General features: G+C 43.9%; 1 protein-coding gene across 11 annotated transcripts in view; it reads left to right on the forward strand.

The window, feature by feature from the left end:
- The window catches only part of Esrrg (estrogen-related receptor gamma), a 617,835-nt gene that overhangs the window by 588,008 nt on the left and 4,813 nt on the right, over window positions 1-25,014 (forward strand). For all 11 annotated transcript variants that reach the window (XM_063272510.1, XM_017598866.3, XM_039090940.2 and 8 more), the window contains one exon: window positions 13,254-13,523. In XM_063272510.1, coding sequence (XP_063128580.1) covers window positions 13,254-13,523 — 270 coding nt within the window. The remainder of the gene's footprint in view (window positions 1-13,253; window positions 13,524-25,014) is intronic.

A 25,014-nucleotide genomic window follows, 5' to 3' on the forward strand; every position in this document is an offset into this window, starting at 1 on the left:
GATCTGTCTTGCCCTGGAAGCATTAGGGACGCTGGAGGAAGGTTTGGCCGCATACTTATTTCCCCTTAAGAGGAAGCGCCTCTCGGTTGTGGTGCACACGTTAGCATCCCTTCCCTGCTTCCCTAGCCTTTATCTCAACTTCAGAACCGATATCCTTCTCTTAAAAGGAACTGGATTAAAAAAGAGTACTCAGGACCTATAAAAACTCCCCAAGTTCCCTTCACTGTTTCTTGAAAAATTCTGTCCTGCCTGCCGCTGTAACCATTCGTCATATTTAACGGCTGTTCCTCTCCACACATTAAATAAACGCGGGCTCCGAGATAGGGGGTCAGTTAAGTGCCTACGACGGTACACTGACCAGGGAGTTTTTCTTCTGTGTTCGTTCATATCTTGAGGCATTAACATTCTTTCAAAACACTTTTGACAGTCGTTTCCAAAGGAACGCTTTACTGTTTTCCCTTGTTATCTGGTGAATGCAGCATGCTGCCTCTAATGTATACCCTTTTCTTCTTCCTCCCGTACTCTTATCCTCACACTTTATGAAGAGTAAACAAACTTGGGAAGAGCCCATAAGAGTTTCTAACTTTATTATCTGAGGGAAAAAAAAAGAAAAGGAATAGAAACCAGAGAGAAAAGCAAGTAGGTGTCCCGATGTGTGTGCACACTTACACACGTGGGAACAATGACCCTTGCTCATGTGTGTGCATGTTGCACATACGTGAATAACAACCCATTCTTGGCTGTCTTTCCCAAGTCAAGGGAATTATGACTCAGGCTGGTTGTGTGGAATAAAATCCTGATGAAAAGGTCGTAAAGGCAAGCCTAGAATTAAGCTCAGGTCCTCATCAGACATAGACACGCTTTAGGGAGGCGACTTCTCTGGGCTGCCAATGCAAATGAGGGTAAGAAACGAATCGTCCCCACCCCATGATTTGCAGAGAACTCCCGCGTATTTGTCCCTATGAAGTATTATTGTTTTTAAATTGACAATCATTACATAACGTTTTACGGTTCTAAATATTTCATGGGAGACTAAAACTTCCCTTGGGCCTCCCCAATAATAAACTTTCGGAGAAGAATTAGGAAGGCCGATGTGCTTTGAGGAGGAGCCTACTGCTCAGAGCGAGTTCTCTCGTTGAGGCATTTAGCCCCTTAATACGAATTTCCTGATCGGCTGTCATCCTCACGGGCACACCGAGCGTCACCGCTTCCAAAGCACTTGTCATTCTTTAATGGAAACAAAACAGTCGTTGCAGCCAGACCCACGGTGTCATCTCGCAGCCCCTTGCTGCGTCGGCAATAGTGGAATGACAGAGAGGCCCTCGGTAGGGGTAATTAAAATGTAAATATTGATATTTTATTATTTGAAATTACTTTCCAGTGCGGCATTTAATATCTCTCCATCTGTGCGGCTCTGTTTAGCGGTCACTTTACTGCAGCTCTGGGAGCCCGAGCAGCGGCTTGATCCCCGTTATGTCAAAATGCTTGTTGCTGCTTAATTTTGATATCTAATTAAGTGGAAAAGTACAGTCCACACTGTAATCCATGGCATCTTAACCAGCTGCTTGGGTATATTTAGAATTAATCTCCACTATGGAATCATCCTAATGTATGCAATTAAGAGTCTGCCGATGGCTAATTAGGTGTATTAGAATCAGGCAGTGGTTTTTCCTTCCCCCCCCCCTCTCCCTTTCCCCCGCTTTCCTTTTGGACCATTGCCTGTGGAAGAGTGGCTGCCTCCAGAGGTGTTCTTAATGCCACTCAAATCAAGTTAGGAGATGACACAAGTTCCTAATAGATTCATCTGTGTTTGGTAACCCCCTAGTGTAGTACCTATATTTTCTTTGAGTCAACCTTGTGTGGGAGTTCCTAGAAATTCCTAGGGGTCATTGACAGGGTCTCAAGGGCCTGAAGGGAACTGAAGAGGACAGAGATGGGCTGCATGGATAAAATCATTTCCCCGGCAGACCAAAGCAGGAGGCTGGGAAAAGCCCTTTGGGTGTTCTTGTCCATTCAAGGAGGGGAGAGGTTACAGTCACCCCTGCTGCCGTCTGTATGTTCCAGCTCAGTTTTGAATGGGAGAGCAGTGTCTCAGAATTAGCGCACGCATGCACGCACGAGGCCCAGGTTTGTATCCCAAAGGTCCAGGTTAAATGTGGCGAGCAGGCTAAGGAAGGCCCTCAGCCTGATGCGGGAGGACTCTCAGGAGATGAGCTACCTTGTTGCAGTTTTGTTTTCATTCAGCAAGGTATCCGAGCTGGCCACGGACAGGGAGGAGCAACACCCTGGCCAGAGAGGAATTGAAGGGCTTGTTCCTACTGTCAGTGAAGAGACAGTTGGTTGCCTCCCTCTGGAACTTATGCCAAGCCATAATGACTTAGCTGTGCCCAGCCAGCCAGCACTGGCCATGAACTTTGGAGTAAATATTCCTAAACAGACCTTCATTAGCCACAGTGGAAACTGTGCCACAGCCTGACTCCAAAGTGCAACCCTTAGAGGCAGAAACACAGAAAAGCTGTTTTTCCGTGACAAACCAATTTACGGCCAGATCTTCCAGGATATATACACATAATCTCTCCTGGTATTTGAATGTGCAGCTTTGTGTCAGCCTGCTGAAATTTCATTCCTATGACCCGAGTCTCACGACAGCTTACGTCCTCACAAATTTGTCTGGAAAACTCTGATGCTTTGCTCTTCGAGGCCCGAGTTGCAGATCCTTTAGTTTGCTTCTATGCACAGGACTGACCCCTGTTTTCTTTTGGCCGCCTGCCTCTCCTCTGGTCCCTTCTAGGTCATATGTTAGAGAGCCCTGTACTGCGTCTGTTTTTGGAAGATTAACAGAACACCACACACAGGGTTTCTTTCCCTGGATTTTTCTACGTTCCTGGTAATGACCAAAGTGAGGAAGGGGAAGGTGCAGATTTCTAAGGGAGATCTGGGAGAGCATCAACTCTCGGCACTCAGGGTCCTTGTTGGATTTGTGTTTATAGCATGAGAGGGCTAGGGAAATTTGAAAAAAAATTAAGGCTACTTTATTTTTAAAAAGAATTTAGGAGTTATTTGTGAGTTTCTCTCAAAGATCCCAAATAGAACCATTTCTTGCTCATTTCAGTGGATATCCAGGACCATTTTTAAAAAGAATTTTATGAATTGGTAGCCAGATACCAAAATTTGAGGTTGAACTTCTGTGAAATAAATGTCTCAGACTCCCCTAATCCCTGTATCATTCTGTGGCATCTGTGAAGATGAGTGGCTTTCAGCTACAAGGAACTACGACAAGGAGACTTGTTTAACAAGACGCCACAGTGTTCAGTGAGCTCCACAGACTCCATTAGTCAGCAGAATGAAGACCCCTCACCTGTTCTTACTTAATCTGTAATCCAAAAGCAGACGAAGGTGATTGGGACCTTGTGCTTCCTTCTTCTAATTTACGATTTTACAGCATCTGAGTATAGGAATGTGTTAACCTGTCTCTCCAATCCTCTGTGGCTTCTCCAATTTATCCTTGCGTGAGGCATGCTCTCAGATTGTTACAGTGTGAGAACATCATGTTGGGCACACATCACAGAAATGAATCAACCAGGATGAGGCTGTGGATTCCACGCATTGCGGCTCCTTTAAGTAAAGCAGGTTCCTTTAAGAATTTTTACAAATGTGAACTATAGGAAAAGAGAAGCCCATATATATGTGCATATGCAGGTAGTATATGCATATGTGTTGCATGTGTAGGTGGTGTGTGCATATGTGTGCATGTGTGTGTGGTGTATGCATGTGTGTGTATGTGTGTGTGGTGTATGCATATGTGTGCATGTGTGGGTGGTGTGTGCATGTGTGGGTGGTGTGTGCATGTGTGGGTGGTATATGCATGTCTGTGCATGTGTGGGTGGTATATGCATATGTGTGCATGTGTGGGTGGTGTGTGCATGTGTGGGTGGTATATGCATGTGTGTGCATGTGTGGGTGGTGTATGCATGTATGTGCATGTGTGTGTGGTGTACGCATGTGTGTGCATGTGTGTATGGTGTATGCATATGTGTGCATGTGTGGGTGGTATGTGCATGTGTGGGTGGTATATGCATGTATGTGCATGTGTGGGTGGTGTATGCATGTGTGTGCATGTGTGGGTGGTATGTGCATGTGTGGGTGGTGTATGCATGTGTGTGCATGTGTGGGTGGTGTATGCATGTGTGTGCATGTGTGGGTGGTGTATGCATGTGTGTGCATGTGTGGGTGGTGTATGCATTTGTGTGCATGTGTGGGTGGTATGTGCATGTGTGGGTGGTGTATGCATGTGTGTGCATGTGTGGGTGGTGTATGCATGCGTGTTCACATGTAGGTGGTGTATGCATGTGTGTTCATGTGTGGGTAGTGTATGCATGTGTGTGTATGTGCGTGTAGTAGATGCATGTGTGTGTGTGTATGTGTGCACATGTGCTGAGGCCATAGGAGGAGGCCAGGTCTCCCAGGGGTGCTGTATTCTCAGGCAAGTCTATTTTCTGAGGCCACAGCTTATCATTTCTGCTAGCTGACCAGTGACTTTCAGTGATCATCCTACCTCAGCACTCACCAGTGCACACAGAGACTTGCCCAGCTTTTATGTCGGTCTGAGGAGTCAAACTTAGGTCTTCATGCTTGCACAGCAAGCATTCTTACTCACAGAACCCCCCTGCACCCCCCCTCCAGCGCTTCTCACAATTATTTCTTAAGAAAGGCTGTGCACAGTGTTTTGATAGCACATAACATGTCTGAATGGCATTTAAGTTACAGCAGCACCTTATTGCCACACGGTGAGCGGCACAAGGCAGAGTGACTTCTTTGCTGTTTACTAATGTCCGATTTACTGCTTTACAATGGGCTGCTCACTTCCCAAGTGCTCTCGGGTGGCTGTCGTACTGTGGCAAAGGCTTGTGACAGGGTGAGTGCTTTCACAGAGAAGCCCGCTATTGGACTAGGAGGCACATCACACGTCGGGTGTGCATCTTAAGGCCCTGTCTCCGGGTTGTTTTCAGAAAATGATAATCACCAAATCTGCACCCAGCGCTTCCTTCCCCCTTCTGTCTTTGCATTCATCCTTTCTCCTTCTCTCCTTCCTCCTCTTCTTCATCATCCTCTTTCTATCCTCCTCTTCCTCCTTGTTTAATACAGTAGGCACCACCATCATCATCACCACCACCACCACGACCACCACTGTAGTCGTCGTCATCCATTTTTACTTGGCTTTCCAAATGAGTAGATTTAGTTTCACCTAAAATCTTCTAATGCGTGAAGGAAGTACACATGCAGCCCCCCCCCCCCCAGATGAGAGAAACGATGGGTGTGTTGGCTCATCCTTTATTTGAGGAGTTCAGGTTATCAGAAGTTTAAAATCTTAGCTATAGGCAATGAATGTGTACTGAATTTAAAAATCCACAGTCCTGGAGCAAAGTAAGAAGCCAATTCCAGATATGTGTAAGCAATGTTTAAAAGTTATGATATTTTCGTGGATTCTGTTTCAATGTATGTACAGAAGCACAAGCAGAGCATTAGAGCACAGGATTAGCACCGCCTCTAATGTACAGTTTAGGGTGCAGGCGAATGTTAGGGCAAGCTCCCCTAGAATTTACCTGGCTCCTGTATAATCCTATAAGCAGGGTAATCAGGGAGCTCCCCTTGTGATCAGTGCTTTGCCGTCACTCAGAGTTCATGTCAAAGCTGTGGGCTACTTCGTTGGAAGGGACATGTTCGTGTGTCCATGGGTGTGCTGGGATGTGACATCTGGTTTCTAGAATACTCTCTTCATTTCCAGTCTAGAAAGTCAGTCCTTATACTAGAGTCACCCATTTCCTCTTTCCCTACGTGTCGAATAAGGACCTATGTCATCAATGGCACGACTGAGGGTTCTAAAAATAGATGAAGTATCCAAGCCAACCCCCCTCCAGCCTAAAGAACTACCAAGACATGAAAACCCCCGAACCTCATACAAGGTGTCAGGCAGACCCCACAGACAGCACTTCCTCATGGCTAGTCCCTACGTATCCTCAGCTATTTATTTCTGACTGATCTCTTTACCTTCTCCTTACAAGAGTGGCCCTAGGAATACATAGTAATTATAATGTCGGCAGGAATGGAAGCTACCAAGTGCATTCGAGAATGGCTTCACTGTGGGGTAGGCCAATGAGGGGCCAAGAGAGTAGCAGATAGTGGGAGGGGAGGGGATGGTGGTCCTCTTAACCTTGGTGGTTAGAGCTGTTGCATTCAATAGAAGGGGTTGGAAGGCTAGTGAGGTTTTACACATGCTACGGTGTCCAGAGGGGGCTTACCAAAGAAAGAGGTCCAAACGGAGAAAGAAATGCAATGTTATATCAGAAAATTTGAATTTTGTGTCCTGTTGTAATTCTGCAAGCTAAGGGAACATTTTTAAAGGTCATTATTATTTATATTTTATTGTCTTTCTGTAAGCACTGAAAATAATGGCTTTCTTTATGATCCTTCCATATATTCAACTTTGCTCACCCTTAACTCCCTTATATGCTCTGATAGCCTGTTTATACTGCCCCTGAACCCTCTTCTACCTCCTGCCCCCAGAAAGCATTTCCATCAGAGGAAGGCATATTTATGGCTTGTCTATGGATAGAATCAGAGAGATGGAATCCGGAGAGAGAGGAGGCCTGAACCAAAACTGTGGAGGGGATGGGGTGGGGTGATAGCCACTAGGACGTGTGCACCTAAGCCCCAGGGCTCCCTCTCTGTACCCATGTATACTTTGACCCATGTTTGTATTATTTATGGTATTTTCCACATTGAGCTCCAATGTATTTCCCTTGACTGTCTTAGCAGACAAGAGCGTTATCTGACTCATTCTCTATACTCTAAAGTACCCAGCCTTCTACAGTGCCTACGTAGATGCCCCAGGTGTCAACGGTCTGAATATCCTTATACTGAGACTTCCAGAAAGCTAGTGATGCAGAGCTTGCCCTAGCAGGGATCATCTTTTCCACCTGCCAATCAGAGCCAGAGGGGGCGTGTCACGTGTCAAGTCTCATGAGTATCAGTGTGGTAGACGCCCCACTGGACGTGAGGTCTTTCTGTTCCCAGTGCCATGACTTCTTTTTGCCATGCTCACCGAACCCCAGCAGCTCCATGACCCATCAGCATAATTCTTGCCGATCCTTTGAGTCTGAAGTTTTTTGAAACTCGAAGGTTCTTCAGAAAAATAACTAGTTCAACTTTGCCCATTTGATGAGGAAGCCAGGCATGGGTCTGTATTTGGGTTTTAAGATGCTAAGGCAGTTACCTCAAAACAGTAAAAGCCCAACTTCAAGATATCAGCAGGGTTGATTCCAGCTAGGGGCCCATGAGGGAGTCCACCACATCACTTGTTCCCCTTATTCCTGGAGCCTTGCATCTTCCCTGCTTTATGTTTCCATATCAGTTCCCATCTGAGCATATCCAACTTTGAGTCTAAAGTCACCCCTTTCTGTAAAGATTTAGTCTTATCAATGTAGTGACACATTTTCCTCCTTGATCATTGGCAAAGACTGTTTCCAATCACAATAACATTCACAGATGCAGAAAAGGGGGTTTTCATATTTGGGGGGAATTCAACTTGTGAGCAGACCAGATAAATACTTTTGGGCATAACTTATCTGGATTTTGGGGTTCTGTCCATAGACAAAGCCCCCTCTAATCTTTTCCAAACTCCTGTCACCTAATTCCCAGCTGACATGGATGCTATGTTATGAGTTATTTAAGCTCTGTGTTACAGGGTGTTGCTTTCCCTTGTTCTTAGATAGCATACAAACTTGTTGTACCCATAAGATGAGTTCTCTGGACAGAGCTTCCTGTTTGGGGCTTGTAAGAAATAAATACTGTGGGACAAGAACGTAGCTAGCTTCTCCCTGTCCGGGGACTTTGCTACCTACTTGACTCACAGTCTTTGAGAACTGTCTTGTTCTAAGTTTAGTCTCAAGAACCAGAGAAACAAAGCCACAGTCAGGCAAGGGCTCAGGAAAATCTAAAGGATGGTCTCCGCTACGGTCTGGCCATCAGAAGTGGTTAGGGCAAGGAAGGACTTCAGAGAAGAGCTATGTGGTTCATAGAGACATCCTGGACATTCTTACGAGGTATTCTTCACCTGCCCATGGCAGACTAACTATTGGTGGGAATCCACCAACCAGTGACCACTTGCTGCACACAAAAGGCTGCATCTGGTTCCTGGAACCCATGTGAAAAGTCTGGAATAGTTGTGTGAATATGTAATCCTATCTCTAGGGAAGCAGAAGGGAGAAGGTTACCTAGGCCTCACTGGTCAGCCAGTCAACTGGTGAGGTCTAGGTTATTGAAGGGCTATGTCTCACAAAGTAAGACCAAGAACAACTGAGAAAGACAATACCAAGACCTCTGCCCTCCACAGGTAGGTACCCTCACATACACATGCACATGCACGCACATACACATAAATGCACACACACACACACACACACACACACACACACACACACTCACACTCACAGCTAAGACCTGATCGTTGCATTTTGTGGCTCAGAGAATAAATGAGCTACCATGTAGTTGCTGGGATTTGAACTCAGGACCTCTAGAAGAGCAGTCAGCTCTCTTAACCACTGAGCCATCTCTCCAGCCCATGAGAGCAAATGCTAATGCCTGTCGATATGTGCAAAAAGTAACTGATTTATTAACAGCACAGTAAGTCCCCTCTATTAAGGGTCCTGATGCAAGTATCTAGTGGCAGCTAAGCTGGAACCTTAGTGGCATGCTATCCTTCCCCAGATCCTGTGGGCATCAGGGCCGATTGTGTGGGAATGAGAGATTCTTGCCTATGCTAAATTCCCCAAGCGAACTTTGCCGTCTCAGTAGGTCACCAGAGCTGAGTAATGATTGTAGCCTAAAATGCTATTCGTTGGGGGAAAAGTTGATCATTTTATCATTTTATTTGTTGCTTATTTACTGTGGAATAGCAAAACTTCACCTCAAAGCCTGTGAACAGGCAAATCAATGCCATGATTAACTGATGCTAACAGATACCCCGAGGATTTAAACGTTGGTGCTCTTGTGTTTCCCAGCTAAGCAGCTGACAGGGAAGTGCCTGGCAGGGGTTAAAACCAAATGCCCGCACTGCAGCCTATTTCTGTCAACGCTCTGTTCAGGAAATAAACATTTATGCTTTCCGAAATGAAAGTGTATTCTTGAAGACTAGCCGTCAGATAGTCTTTGCCCTTCACACTTTTGGATGCTTAGCCTTTTTTGTACGTTGGCTATAAAGCGCACAAGTTTGCCAGGCTGGGGTAAAAAAAAAGTTACTGACAAGTGCCTGTGGCATCCCACTCATTTCCTGAAGGTTCCAGAAGAAATGGGGCAAGAAGGTCGGCATAAGGCACACTCTCTTCAAACCTGCTACCTCAGGGGCGCCTGTCTGGAGAAGCTCTTCAGCCCTCCACGCTGTCTTATTCTCCACTGTCTTCTCGTGCTTTTGGAGCACGCTGTCGTACAGATACACACACGGTTTAGCCGAGGGTCTGGGTAGAGAGCCCTTCTGCAGAGCAAAACGGCCTAAGATACGGTAAACGGCAGCAAGTCCAGGACAGAGATGAAGAGAGTTCAGACTTGTCAGTGGTCAGCAGGAGGGGCTGCCGAGGGGAGAGAGAAAAATGGGCTGTGGTGTATTTTAAAAGGCTGTAATGGGGCCAAACATTAGGACTAAGATCCTGGATGTACAGCATGTGAGCTTCAAGGGACACAAAGGCAAGGCCCATCTCAAAGGTGCTTTGCCAACGTTAGCTCCATGTTCTAGATGACGAGGCCTCTAAAATACCATGGAACGCCTGCTCAGAGCGCAAGCAGGGGTGATTATCATCTGGACACAAGTGTCCGTGAGCCAGTAACGAATGCTATCGTGTTCTTAAGAGAGCCCCTAGAGTCAGCTTTGTGACCTCCCCGTTTTCATTAGTCCCCTCATTTAGGTGTCCCTGTTTTGCTCAAGTCTCCCCATAAAGATATCATTTCATCGTGGAAGGGAAATAGAGCCAGCCATCATAAACAGAGGGTGAAAAGATTTTTTTTTTTGAAAGCCAGACACAGTGGTGCATATCAGTAACGCCAACACTCAAGGATCAGAGATAGGAGAATCTTGAGAGTGAGGGCAGCTTACATTGTGTACCAAGTTCAAGGTCAGCCTCAAAGGCCTAGGGTAAGTGAGGAAGCAAGGAAGTAAATAAGTAAGTGTTTTATGGAATGGAAACAAAGTCTGGATCTGTGGCCTGTTTGTGGGCAACTTGAGCTCCACCTTAGGGTTTGGGTGGGGAAGATCTTTGTGTCAGTTTCCAGATTGGGGAGGTGAACTTAAAAAGGGGCCAAATTGTGAGACAATAATGCCATATTCTATATAACACATAGATCTTCCCTCTGTCCTTCCCTCCCTCCCTCCCTCCTTGCTCCTTCCTTCCTTTCTTTCTTCTTTCTTTTTCCCCTTCCTTCCTTTCCTTTTAATTGATGCTTCTGTAAAAATCACACTACTTTAACAAAGTGAAAAAAAAAACTTCAGGACATCAAGAAAACAAAGTTATTATAGCTTTGTGCAAAAGAAAAAGGTTCCCCTCTTCCCCTTTTCTTTCCCTTTATTTCACAGTAAAATCAGAGGGAAAGTGTGAGGTTTGCAAAGCAGATGGCACACAGGCAGCACGCAGGCGCGCACACAGCCATCAATACAGAGGAAACAAATTGCAGAATCAACCTTTAAAAATGAAATTTTATTGCTTTTGCTTAATTAAACCCCAAAGAAATGTGGCAGGCATTGTTGTTGTTGAAAAAAATGTTAATTTGTAAATCACAGGGACAAAGGGGCCCCCCCGTACAACTTTAAAGTTTCCGCACACGTAAATGTCAATAGGGAGCCTTCCCCATCATCAGCACTAAATTCACATTGATGCCTCTTTTCTTCTCAGTATCGATCCTTCCATGAGAACGTAGATTTGTATCTGTTAATTAATGCGTCCTGAAACAGCGTTTGTATTAATCAGGCAGATAAGAAAAATTGGATGGCTGCACCCCCGTGACAACCGTAAAAGTGCTGGCCCTGATAAAATCATGGATGGACCTCAATAAAAAAGTTCCTCCTTCCACTCAATAAACTAATCATCCTGCTTTTAATTATTCGGCAGGAAGATGTGTGGAGATTGGAGGATGGTGTAAATCTATTTACTAACAGCAGTCTAGGAGGGAGGACCGGGCTGTCTCAGGACGACGCTCCGGGCTACGAGGTCCTTCCATCTGCGGTGGCAACAAATGCTGTTTGCGATCGTGAAATGGAAGAATTAAACCAGGAAAATTTAAGAAAAAAAAGTCCGTTCCTTGTGGCTCAGAAGTTTCCCAGGGGTGATTTTTGTTGCGAGCATTGATGATTGAATTTGTAAAAGAAATTTCTTTTACAGATTTCTTTCTTTCCCAGTTCACCGGTGTGCTGGAGTTGGTGGGGGCAGGGAAGGAACAATGAGTTGTGTCTGTCTTTTGTAGAACTCAATTCTCTCTGATAATTATTTCCTCTGTTGACCTTTTAAAAATGCTGCTGGGATATATTTTTTAGTGCAATACTAAGATTCATTGATAAAAATTTAGAGGAGAGAAGCCTTATGGAACGAGACCCAAGCAGCCCCATCAAATACAGTGTTAAGTGCCTTCATAGTGAAAGAAACGTTATGAGGAACCCATCACGGGAAGCTGAAGGAATCCTTTCGACAGTTTGATTAAGTACTTATAGGTAATGACACCAAGGGGCAGTTTACTGGGTTTTCTCAGTGGGTCAGGAAAACCTGTGCTTTACTATTGTATGGGGCGGGTCTGTTTCAACAAGAAAAAGAATGAGGCCAACTGATGGAAAGCAGGAACTTGTGCAGTCAGTTGTCCATGGTCTTTGTGATTGGGTCATAATGTCTAGGGAGGATGTCAAAAGAGGTTTCTTAAGTTGGTTACGGTGATCTCCCTTCTTTAGGGTTTGCTGCTAGAAGTGCTGTAAATCATGGTAGCGTGTACTTAGTGACCATGGACCACAGGTCATATGCCAGGGCATATTGTCAGCATGAAAGTCCATACTTTTAGGTCTCTTGGAGACAGTCACCTGGTCATCAGCCATCTTCATTGTTCTTCTCAGTATAGAGCTCAATCCTCTGACATGTGAAGGCGTTAGATAACATGTGCACGCATCACATATATGCAATCCCATCATATAATATGCACATCCATATGTCTAGGTGGACTTCATGATGGAGATCTGACTGTATGACTCCCTTGTGCCCTGTGAGACGTGATTTGACTCTTACTTTTCAGTGTCTGTCTTTTGTTACTCAAGCATAGGAGACAGCTTGCACAGCCTCTCTATTGGATGCTCAGCTTACACAGTGTCCTTATTGGATGCTTTCTAAGTTTTAGTAAAGGGTGGAGCCAGGAATTTCAGTGAAAAATAAGATACAGCACCCCCAATGTGCTGGGAGCCATTGGTTATATTTCCCAAATGCAAAAACAAGTATGCCCCACCCAGGGTGAACGACCAAGCCAGTGCCTAGGCGCGGCCAATATTTGTATTTGGGCTCCGTCTCTATGTCAGTTTTTCCCACCAAACACTTTTATTTTGTATTTAGACTTTTAAACAAACAGACTTTGATAATGAGAGTGAACTGTGGCTTTCCTCTTGGGCGAGGAGGTGGGTAAGCTAAGATGTCTTCTTTATATACTGAGAAGTGTTTAAAAGAGAGGTTCATACTGACAACAGCAGGGACAAATATCCAAGCTCACTTGGCTTCAATTCGTCACTTGGCTGTTACATTTCCAAGTTGGTGACTCTTACGTGGTCTAAATCATTTTCTTCCAGGAGTGGGGATTATGTTTGCCATGATCTTCCCTATCAATATAGGTGTTAAAAACTACGTAGTTGAAGGTACCTTAAAACATCACCGCCCTTAGTGCTGGGATTAGAGCAGAGAGATAGTGTGCAATCTGTCTCTCTGCAAATAAGAAAGAAAACAATCACTCTATCATGATTCCCGAGCCAGTTTATAACCCTACCGTAGCACCTACCACAGAAGCAGGCTCGTGACTTCAACTTTGGGTTCACAAAATGGTACTGGGGTTGGGGGAATTAATAGCTTGTCATCAGAGAACAGCATGGTTTTGAACTCCAAGGCAAAGGTTGCCCACCCTAGGAAGTGCAGGTTGCGTTATGAAATTGTGGCTTTAGAGTAACTTGATCCACCCATCTTCCCTTACAGGCTTCTCCACACTGTCCCTGGCGGATCAGATGAGCCTTCTCCAGAGCGCGTGGATGGAAATCTTGATCCTGGGTGTTGTGTACCGATCACTTTCGTTTGAGGATGAACTTGTCTATGCAGACGATTACATAATGGATGAAGACCAGTCCAAATTAGCAGGCCTTCTTGACCTAAATAACGCCATCCTGCAGCTGGTGAAGAAATATAAAAGCATGAAGCTAGAGAAGGAAGAATTTGTCACCCTCAAAGCAATAGCTCTTGCTAATTCAGGTTGGCATATTGATGTGGTCATTGTTGCAGTGTTAAAGATGTCAGCTTTACCCCCTTCTCTTGTCTTCTTGGGGATTTGTGAGGCCTAGTTTGTAAGTTCTCCATGAGTCAGCAAAATTATAATCAGCGCAGCTTTCTAGTGAAAAGTTAGAGAGAGAGAGAAATAAACTCAGAGGGAACATTTTTATTTACTTGCTCTCTGGAGCTCTGACACTTTTACCACCCTATGGTTTTACTAATTTGAACCGTAGCAAAGCAGAGGTCTTGAGGGACTTTCATAAATGGGCACTCTTGGGACAAAATTAGCTTCATTGTTGTTTCCGTGCAAGTCGACGTCAGTGAGTTATGGGGAAACAGTCCCCACCTTTCCTCTCAAAAAGGCCAATTTTGCAGTTGAGAAAAATATACGCCATGTTGTCTTTTGATTTTTGTTACAACAAAAAGAAAGAACAGTCTATGGTTTGTAGTCTGGGTTTCTCTAGACATCACATTCTGTTGAAAGTGCTACCTTCAGAAGAGATTGAGAGTTATAGGTGAAGGCACGCCAAGCGTTTGAACAGGAGTGTGCTAAAGTAGGGGCGTGCCCTGGTAAGTCAAAATGGTTGGTACTGCATTCTGTTTTTCCCTCTTTGCCTTCCCTAAGGCTAGATTGTAGTCTTAAGTCTCTTTTAACATTTGCATAAAGTTCAGGATAGATCCCTCCTAATGATGGGCTGATTGTCAGATACCTGCGTGTCAATAACAACTCTGAAACCATGTACCATTGACAGCCACACAGCGCTCTCTCTCTGGCTGCTTTTGTTTTGACCCCTATCTTTGAACTTTATCTTGGTTGCCGGCCAGTAGTTTTCCCTTTAATTACAAGAAGGAAGCTGTCAATAAAATCTGTTAAATGGGATGCAATGAGTGGCTTGAATGGGCGGGTGGTTATTTGTTCAAATTCTGCAGTATTCAAGGTATTGACAGTTTGTTTTCTGGGGCCATATGTGACGATCAATCTCAGGCTGGGCTCAGCCGTGCTGAAAAATGAAAAACCAGATTGCTTCTGCTTACTTGTGGATGACGACTTTGTGATTTGGCGCGGTCTGGGCAAGATGAGACCTTCTGCCCAAATTGCCCCCATGGGGGCCAGGGATGCGTGACTGTTTTTAGAAATAATTTTTAATTGATTTTGCAATTAACAGTTCATCTAAAATATTGATGCATGAATCCTTGGACTGATGGAAGGGAAATTGTTTTCAACAATGAAGTCGTGCCTTCCTATTTGTCTTTATAATGGACGTTAGCATTTCTTGGTTTTAATTGTGAATATAACCCACCCCTTACCACAGAATTCACCCCATTTTCCCTCCATTTCCTGGGGACTTAAAGTGTGAGTGTGTGAGTGTGTGTGAGTGTGTGTGAGTGTGTGTGAGTGTGTGTGAGTGTGTGTGAGTGTGTGTGTGTGAAATGACCTTGTTATTACAAACCCTTGCCCTGTTCTGGAGATGGTCCAAGTGAGATGTAAGATAGAAGTTTTCTGAGAATGTATTAGCTTGTTCAGCCTCCACCTTTTGGGACCTGTCTAAATTAGATGGAAGATTTCACAGTACTGGTTTTGCAAAGAAATTCTACTTGATAATCTCAAAAAATGATTCTCACTGAAACCATTTACTCTGTTCATTATTTTTTTTTAAACAGAGCAAGCACATTTTATACCTTTTTATGTTTACAATTGATTTTGTAAATTGTTAGTCAATTATGAACCCTGAGCAATGCTAAAACTTGTCGTCAAAATCGCTAAAAGTTGGCAGTTGAAGATGTTCCCGGCACAGTTTATAGCTAAGTCTGATCATTTAAACGGCCTTAGCTCCTGACTGGAAGAATAACCATTACTATTGTGGAAACATCAACGCTCCCATTCCGTTTCTTGTGCTGTTAGGTCAGGAAAGAACCTTTGTTGCTGCTGGCACAGTTGACTAGAGGTCCTTTTTAATGTGCTCTTTAGTTTCTTTACGTAAAGGACATGGCTAAGACATTTCCTGCCTCACCATTCTAGTTCCCGAGAAGTGCGGCTTCACAGCGCATTTCTGCACACAGGCAACTGTAACACCAGTTTAGCTCTTGATACCAAGAAAAGTGAATTGCCTCTAGTTCTGAATCACAGTCGGGTCCTACCCAGACCTTTACCCTTACAATCAAGCCACAGGGACAATGGCCTTGTCCCGACCAACCCCAACCAAAGCCCTAGTCTTTCAGTTTGGGGTAAACCACTCAGAAAGTCATTTTCTTTCATAACTTGGATGTAGGTTGTTTTGTTCCATTTGGTTTTACCTATAACTTAGAGGACAGCAGCAAACATGTAGATTTAATCTTGTTTGGATCACACTTGAGTTTCTTAAATGTTTATGGGCATATTGCTGTGAGCACGTCCCTGTGAGAGCATCCCTGTGTGTGCATCCCTGTGAGAGCATCCCTGTGAGCAGATCCCTATGAGAGCATCCCTGTGAGAGCATCCCTGTGTGTGCATCCCTGTGAGAGCATCCCTGTGAGCATCCCTGTGAGAGCTTCCCTGTGAGAGCATCCCTGTGAGAGCTTCCCTGTGAGAGCATCCCTGTGAGAGCATCCCTGTGTGTGCATCCCTGTGAGAGCATCCCTGTGAGAGCTTCCCTGTGAGAGCATCCCTGTGAGAGCATCCCTGTGAGCATCCCTGTGAGAGCATCCCTGTGAGAGCATCCCTGTGAGCATCCCTGTGAGAGCTTCCCTGTGAGAGCATCCCTGTGAGAGCTTCCCTGTGAGAGCATCCCTGTGAGAGCATCCCTGTGAGCACATCCCTGTGAGGGCATCCCTGTGCATGCATCCCTCTGAGAGCATCCCTCTGAGAGAATCCCTGTGAGCACATCCCTGAGAGAGCATCCCTGTGAGCATCCCTGTGAGAGCTTCCCTGTGAGAGCATCCCTGTGAGAGCTTCCCTGTGAGAGCATCCCTGTGAGAGCATCCCTGTGAGCACATCCCTGTGAGGGCATCCCTGTGCATGCATCCCTCTGAGAGCATCCCTCTGAGAGAATCCCTGTGAGCACATCCCTGAGAGAGCATCCCTGTGAGCATCCCTGTGAGCATCCCTGTGAACATCCCTGTGAGAGCATCCCTGTGAGGGCATCCCTGTGAGGGCATCCCTGTGAGGGCATCCCTGTGAGGGCATCCCTGTGAGGGCATCCCTGAGAGCATCCCTGTGAGCATCCCTGTGAGAGCATCCCTGTGAGAGCATCCCTGTGAGGGCATCCCTGTGAGAGCATCCCTGTGAGGGCATCCCTGTGCATGCATCCCTGTGAGAGCATCCCTGTGAGGGCATCCCTGTTTAGCACAGGGTGGTGATGCTTTGCTTAGATGTGCTAGAAAATGCCTAGGTTTTGTTTGGTATTCAGAAGTTTAGATTAACATAAATGAATGCTTATGTAAAAAATATTTAGTAGAGACCTATCTGACCTTATCCTGAGTGGTTGTAGATGTTAAGAGAAATCTCATTTATTTATATTTTATATTATTTTAAGCATCTGCCTTTATCTAATTATCATCAACATTGTGCTTCTGTTTGATGAACAGACAGTTGGCTTCCTGATAGGAGTTTTCATACTTTGTAGTAAGCTCATTTTATTCATTATAAATATGAATAAAATTAAATAGTTTTTAAATTTTATATAATACTTCTAGAATAAATTAAATACCGATAGAACACTATTAATACTACTTTGGCAATCAGCTTGAACTCTGGAATAATTTTAAGAACCTCATAATAGAGGACATTCCTGGGGACAAATTGACTTGTGTTCACAATTCACAGTTGTAGAATTTCTAATGACAGATGCTGTCTTTCTTTAGATGATCGGAATGGGGTATTTGAATTCTCATATAGGATTGGCTTAGTATCTTTCAATCATTTTTATTATCACGTCTTTAGGGGAATCTATTTAATAAGCTTTTCCTTAGAACTTGCTAATTAAACATCACAAATGTGTGTATATATATATATTATGTGTGTGTACATATATGCATATATGTGTGTGCACACGCACGTGTGTGTGTGTGTTTATGTAGCATATATTTGTGATTCTTTTCAATCATAGGGGAATGTTTTTGTACTGTACAAGTCTGTATTTTCTTCATTTCAGAGAACGAGATTTAGACTCATGGGTAGTTTCTTAACTGTAGAGTAAGGTAGGTGAATTAAACAATGTCCAGAGTCGCTAAGTGACATAAATATTTGAAACCAGTTATAAAGGCAAGGTGATGAAGTTTTGGGGTGGAGGATGTTTGGTTTGGAGTCTGTGTGCTGAACCTTAAAGATCAACATGTTAGCATCTCCATGAGGCTAAACAGTGAACATAGACATTACCAAAGAAATCCTTTCCAATCTAAAGGCGCTGCTATGCTCTTAGGCAATTAAAAAAAATAAATGCAGCCATTTCTATGGTGTTCTAGAGATAGCTTTAATTGCTGGCCAAAGTGTATACTTATTTATTCATACATTTATTTAAATTTACTTATATTTGGAAAACCTTTCTGTAGCCAGCTCCTTTACAAAACTCCTCTTGAGGAATCTCAAAGCATTCCCATGTTCGGCCCAGATAAACTGATGATCACTTGTGATCACTGTAAGACAGAAAGTTTGACATTGTGTCTCTACTCATGACACAATGTTTTTACCCCACAAACAACCATAGGCCATGGTTTAGAGGGTTCAGTACAGAAACCTGGGCCGTTTCTATTTTACCTCAAGGAACCTAAACTGATCATGTTAAATTACTTCAGAATTCAGGCCTTCATTTTATTTCTCTGTTTTCTGATAATTGTAATAATCACCCTTTGGTATTTGTGAAGAATCAATTCTAGATTTGTTTTTTCTTAAGGATAGTTACAAAACCTGCAGAGTTGAATGTGTGTGTCAAATGGCATGTTTTTATGTAACCGGTACCTATTCGTTTTACTGACTTATCTCTAGAGCACTTACAATATGTGGTGCCAGGTAAATTCAGGTAAACAGTTGACATATGGTGTTGTCCAGGAAACAATGACAGGGAAAACTATGTATGTTCAGTGCAGACATAAGCCATGCCTTCATTTTAAAAATATGTTTGCACTCTCATCTCTAGGGGTCAGAATTCCAAAATCAGTTTCATCAGGTCTACTACAAGATACGAATAGAGTTCAACTACCCCTGGTAGTTCCAGACAGTTTGTTTCCTTAATTTCTCTAGCATTGGGTCATATTGTATAACATATCATCTGCATCCATACATCCTCCATCTATCCATCCATTTCTCCATCCATCCATCTACCCATTTCTTCATTGTCTATCCATCCACCCACCCATCCATCCATCCACCCACTCATCCATCCATCATCCATCCATCTACCCATTTCTTCATTGTCTATCCACCCATCCATCCATCCATCCACTCATCCATCCATCATCCATCCATGTACCCATTTTCCCATCCATTTGTCCATCCATCCATCCATCTCTCCATTCATTCATCCATCCATCATCCATTCATCCACCCATCAATCCATTTCTCCATCCATCCATCCACTCATCCATCTATCCATTTAACCATCCATCTATCCATCCATTTCTCTATCCATTTCTCCATCCATCCATCCATCCATCCATCCATCCATCCATTTCTCCATCCATTTGTACATACATACATACATATATTTTCCATCCATTTATCTATTCATCCATCCATTTCTCCATCTATCCATTTCTCCATCTATCCATCCATTTGTACAAACATACATACATTTTTCTTTCCATTTGTCTATTCTTCCATCCATTCACCCATCCATCCATCCATTCATCCATTAATTTCTCCATCTGTCCATCCATGCATCCATCCATCGATCCGTTCATCTGTCCATCTGTCCAATCTATCTTTTATCTTATACTCTTGAGACAGTCTTTCACTATGTAGTTGAGGCTATCCTTGAGTTCTCAACCCCTATCACTGCGAATCCAGTCCTGCCTATTGAGTCAGGCTCTTCTTCCATCATAAAAAGCCAGTGGCGTGAGGTCACCTTCGTGATACTGCTGTCTGCTTTCTATTTTGCTTTTATTTGACTGAATATTCCAAGATAATTTCCCATATTTATCTTAATCACATACAAAGTTCATTTTGCCCTATAAAGTGACATTAATGGGTTCTAGGATGCAGGACTTGGGCATGCTTGGAGTCAATCTCCAGTTTAACACAATGAACATATATGCAAGGTCAAAACATAAGATGCCAGGAACCCTTCCAGATGTCTTGTTCCAACCTGAACCCTCTCCCTTTCCTCCAAAGTAACTGCGTTTAGGAAATGAGGCACTAAATCTATGCTTTGATTCAGATATATACACTGGACTCACTGACTGTAGCAGAAGTTGACTCAAGTGTGGGGCGTAGTTAACTCTGTAAGTCCTGTGGGTGGACTTTAGAACCAAAATGTATAGCCCAAGTCTAAATATCCCCACTTTCTTTCCATTGCCTTTGGTCTGTTGTGGAGATTGGGGTCTCTGCCCTGCAACAGACTTCCTCACAACCTGGGTTGTATAACTCAGGTGTGTAGGTAGCTCATTGCTGAGTAGCTACGGGGGTGGGGGGCAGATGTTAGAGCTTAGGGAGCTAATGATTCAGATGTTCGTCTCTGGAGATTGAAGAGTATTTACTGTGGTCTCAACTTCTGCTTTTCGCTCTATCACGAGATGCATATAAAATCCTCTGAAAACTCACCTGCTCTTTAGCTGCCAGTCAGACAAAAGCGGGGCAAATACTCAAGTCCTCTTTATTTTCCAGCTTTTAAATATATTTATATATATTCTTTTAAAATGTTGTAATACACATAGGTATTCATGCATATTTAATGAATATCAGTCAATCGCAAATGCTATCTTTACTGGCGGTCAAGGTTGTTCCAAGTTAGTCAGTGGTTGATTTCTTAGAATTTTTTTTGAATGACTTAGTGGTTTTAATTGATAGTTATAGCATTTGGTGTGACATTTTAAACAGGGCCAGATGGCAACTCGAGGAATGTTAGGAACACCCACATATATTTAATCGTATGGGTTTGGGGAAGCAGTCTTGAGGACAACCTTGTCCTGATTTGTGTGGCAATGCCACACGCACTGGCTTTACTGCCCAGTTACTATAGGAACACTTAGGATCAGTCCTTTCACCCTTCATTTTGGATGTCAATCAAGAGAGCATTTGTCTTACAGTTTATCAGGGATCCTGGATGGCCGCTGGTTGCTGACCATGGGATCACTCTAGAGTACCTTATCCACTGTGCCTAGAGAGATTAAAACATCAATTCTCTTTGAAGAAACAGACCTTTGCTCATTTCCATTTTTTTGTTTTGTTTAGCACATTCTGTTTTAATCTTTTAAGGTTCAGGGCTAAAAGTCATATTGATTGTCACCTTTCTCATATAGACTGTTTTACATTGTTTCAGTACTGGGTATCGACACCAGGTCCTTCCTACCTGCTAGGAAAGCACTTGGACATGGAACCACATACCCTGTCCATTATAAATGCCCAGTAAAGTGACCATCTCTGTTCCACAGTGTGTTACCAGTTATGATTGTTCATTCTCCATACTAGACTTGACATTAGACATGCAGGTATAGTTCTGATACTCAGTCCTAGCTCAGCCTGAGACATCATTATAGAGCATGAGCCACAAGCAGAAAGCCAGTTCCTAGATTGAACTGTGGCCCTTTGAGGAGTTACGCCCATGCCCTCCATTATAGAAAAGGCCAATGCTTCACTACACTTAATGAATAAAACCAAAGCCTTTGAATGTCCCCACTATGGAAATAGATGTGTTTTATCCCTGTTTTGAACATCAAAGACTGGAATGGCACCCTCTCTTATGGTCTCATTCATAAAGTAACATATCAAATATTTTGAAAGTTGAACTCCTGAGGTGATTAAGAGCACTGATTGACCTTCCAGAGGACGTAGGTTCAATACCCAGCACCTACAGAGTTCACAGCTCTCAGTATCTGGAGTCTCGGGATACGAGGCCCTCTTCTGGCCTCTGCAGGCACTGCACACATGGTACACAGTCATACAGGCAAAACACCCACTTACATTAAACAAACAAACAAGTAAAACATAATAAAGCCATTCTATATAGCTAATCATTAAGGTAATTATTAAGGGATGAAACAGTACGTAATGATAGTGTATATCTTATTTGAACTCTTGGTTACATTTTGAAATCTTAATTCTTTTTAATAGCATCTATATATTTATTATACTATTTAGTAGTCCTCAACCAAGATTTAGTGGAAAGTTGTGGACCAAGCCCCAATACCTTGATTTGGTGGTTTGGGACTTGGGCCCAGGCATCCAAGTTTCTTACCAGCTGAACTAGGGCCCTTAATGTGAAGCCTTAGCCTGTCATTTGAGCTCATGACCTGGTGTATCCCTGTTATTACTTTGTTTCCATTTGTCTTACCCCGTCTCCTGTGCTCATGACCTGGTGTATCCCTGTTATTACTTTGTTTCCATTCATTGAATCCTAAGACCTGTTTCCTTGGAAACATACTTGCGAAGAAGCCAGGACCAACAACCAAAGCCGGACAATCACCAATGCCTCTTCTCCTGAGCCTGGCACCTGAGTGTCCACCTAGCCCAAGAAACGGAGCAGATTAGTGTTACGGAACCAGCACTTGAACTAGGGTCCCTAATGGAGATGAATATTTCCTTCAGCAGTCTGCCGGCTGAATCGTGGTCTAATTAAATAGTTCAGATTTAGTGAGTTTGCATTTAAAGTATTAGCAGATCTGAGAACGAGGAAAGCTAAAATGAGTTAGAATCTTTTCTGTAAATGGGAAGTTAAATTATCATAGTAATTTGATTAAATCATTTTTAAATCTCTCCAGCTAAATCACAGCCTTTAAAGAATAGTGTGAAGTCTTAATTGCTGTTTGTGAGCATATCGCTCTGCTATTTGTTCTCGCCTCATTTCCTGTGACATCCGCTCGTATATCTCCCTAGGCCAGGCTAGAGTAGTGTCGAAGGAAAAGCTGAAAAGCTGGGGGTGGGGGTAAGGATGGGGGTGGGGTGGGACGGGGCTGCAGCTGGATTCCCATGTTCAAAGGAACACCACCTAGAAAAGAGAAATACGCTCTAGTTTATCCCAGTAGTTGTACCCCGTACCAAAGAAAGGCACTTGGAGACAGACTGGAAAATATGAGATAAGTATTTCTTATCATTAGACTGCTCCTTGAAGCAGCAGTCTTCATCCAACTGGAGACACCATTGCTTGGAACACCATAGAGAAGGCTGTTGATAAAGGTGGGAGACACCAGGACTGTTCTCCCTCGGCAGTTCCATTTTCATTGGAGAAGAAACGCCATCATCACTGTATTCTAGAAGCCCAATCTGAGAAAACAAAAATGGAGTCTACAGAGCTAGTGAGATGGATCAGTGGGTAAAATGCTCTCCTTGCCAGCATCAGGGCCAGTGTTTGAATGACAAGAAGCTGTGCCAAAAGCTAGATAGGGTAGCCAGAGCTTGCAATCCCAGTGGTGGGGAGGCAGAGACAGGAAGACTCCCGGGACTCACTGGCCAGCCAGTCTAGCAGGTTTGGCAAATTCTGAGCCATTGAGAGAGCCCACCTCAGAAGGCACAGTGGGTAGTTATTGAAGAAGGTTACAGAGATGCAGGTGTGTATTCGTGAACACTTGGGCCCTTACACACACACACACACACACACACACACACACACATAGTGCTTGAGAAAGCACAAATGGAGGGTAATTAACAGGACGAGTGACTACAAAGCAGCTCCATCACTGCCTAGTCCCAGCTCACTGTGAACTGTGACCTCCTGAAGCTCCATCATGGAGTCTACCAGCAATCACCTCACTACTTCCCTTGTTCTCTAGTACCTCCCAAGATCATTATCAACAGGGGAGAAGGAGCAAAATGGAACAATAGCAGGACTTCCAGGTGAGGGTCTTGTGCCCCCACACCCAGCTCTTCTACAAGGCAGTGTCAACCAAGTGATCCACTGGTGTTAACATAGACTCGAGCATCACCGTATTGCATTGCTCAGAGGTAGCCATGGTTACCATGCCATGTTAAGCTCAGTCTCAAAGTGGCATCAAAAACACCATGCAATCCTTATCTACTCAATATAAATAACAGGCAAATTTATCAACAATGTGGTAATATACTTTTATGTGACCCTGTACAAGAAAAAGCAACTAAATAATTTTAACAGACAGAAGAGGTTTTTTAAATCTATCTAAAGCAATTTATTTATTTACCATCTAGCTGTTGCCCCCTCTCCTGGTCCCCCCCAACAGTTCCTCATCCCATGCCTCCCTCCCCTGTCCCCGAGAGGATACCTCCCTAGCACCTCCCCCTTTCATGGGGCCTCAAGTCTTTCAAGGATTCAGCCCAGTTTCTCCCACTGAAGCCAGACCAGGCAGTCCCCTGTTATATACGTGTCAGGGACCTCAGACCAGCCCCTTTATGCTGTCTGCTTGGCTCAGCTGGGAGCTCCCAGAGGTCCAGGTTAGTTGAGACGGCTGGTTTTCCTATAGGGTTGCCCTCCTTGTCTGCCTCTTCCACCCTTCCCATAATTCAACCACAGGGGTCCCTGACTTCAGTCCAGTGGGGGGGGGGTATCTGCCTCTGTCTCAGTCAGCTGCTGGCTCGGCCTCTCCGAGGACAGCCATGCTAGGCCCCTATCTGTAAACACTTCATAGCATAGTGTCAGGCCTTAGTGTCTCCCCATGAGGTAGATCCCCAGTTGGGCCTGTCACTAGATTCCTTTCCCTCAGTCTCTTCTCCAGTTTTGTCCCTGCAGTTCCAATAGGCAGGAACACCTCTGGGTCAGAAATTTTAACTGTGGGTTGCTAACACCATCTCTCCTCTTGAGGTTCCAGACAGAAGGGTATTAACCGAGTTTTACTGGTTCTATCCAGCCATCCCCATCCCTCTGCCTGTTTGTTTTTATTTGGTTTTATTACAAGGTTCTGTTTAGTTTGCTCTGTGATCTGTGTTTGAATTGTGTGAAACTTTGGCTAACTACATACATCTTCGCACTTGACATTCACAGAGAAAAGGGATTATTAAACATGAAGAGTCCCCAAAGACTCCATTATGTGTAATTAACAGATAAACTGTCATCGGAATCAATAAAACGTGCTAAATGATTCAAACTTGTATATAATTAAGTGTCTGTTTTATTTTTTTAATCCACATTTCACATTTCTCACAAGGATAATTACAGCAACCTTGTTAACCCTTTTTGTTCTCGACTACATTGGGTTGTTAAATCAGTCAATTTAGGGGCAGCGTTTGCCGTTACAAATGTGGAAAACATTTCACAGCTCAAGGGAATCTGAGTATATAAGAATACCTTAATCAGGTGTGAGCAATGCGTTTGAGGTCTTGAAGCATCAGAAATGGTGGAGATATCAGAGAGTGAGGGGCTCTGCGTGCCGTGCGGAG

The sequence above is a fragment of the Rattus norvegicus genome, chromosome 13 (genome assembly GCF_036323735.1).
Source record: "Rattus norvegicus strain BN/NHsdMcwi chromosome 13, GRCr8, whole genome shotgun sequence".
NCBI lineage: Eukaryota > Metazoa > Chordata > Mammalia > Rodentia > Muridae > Rattus > Rattus norvegicus.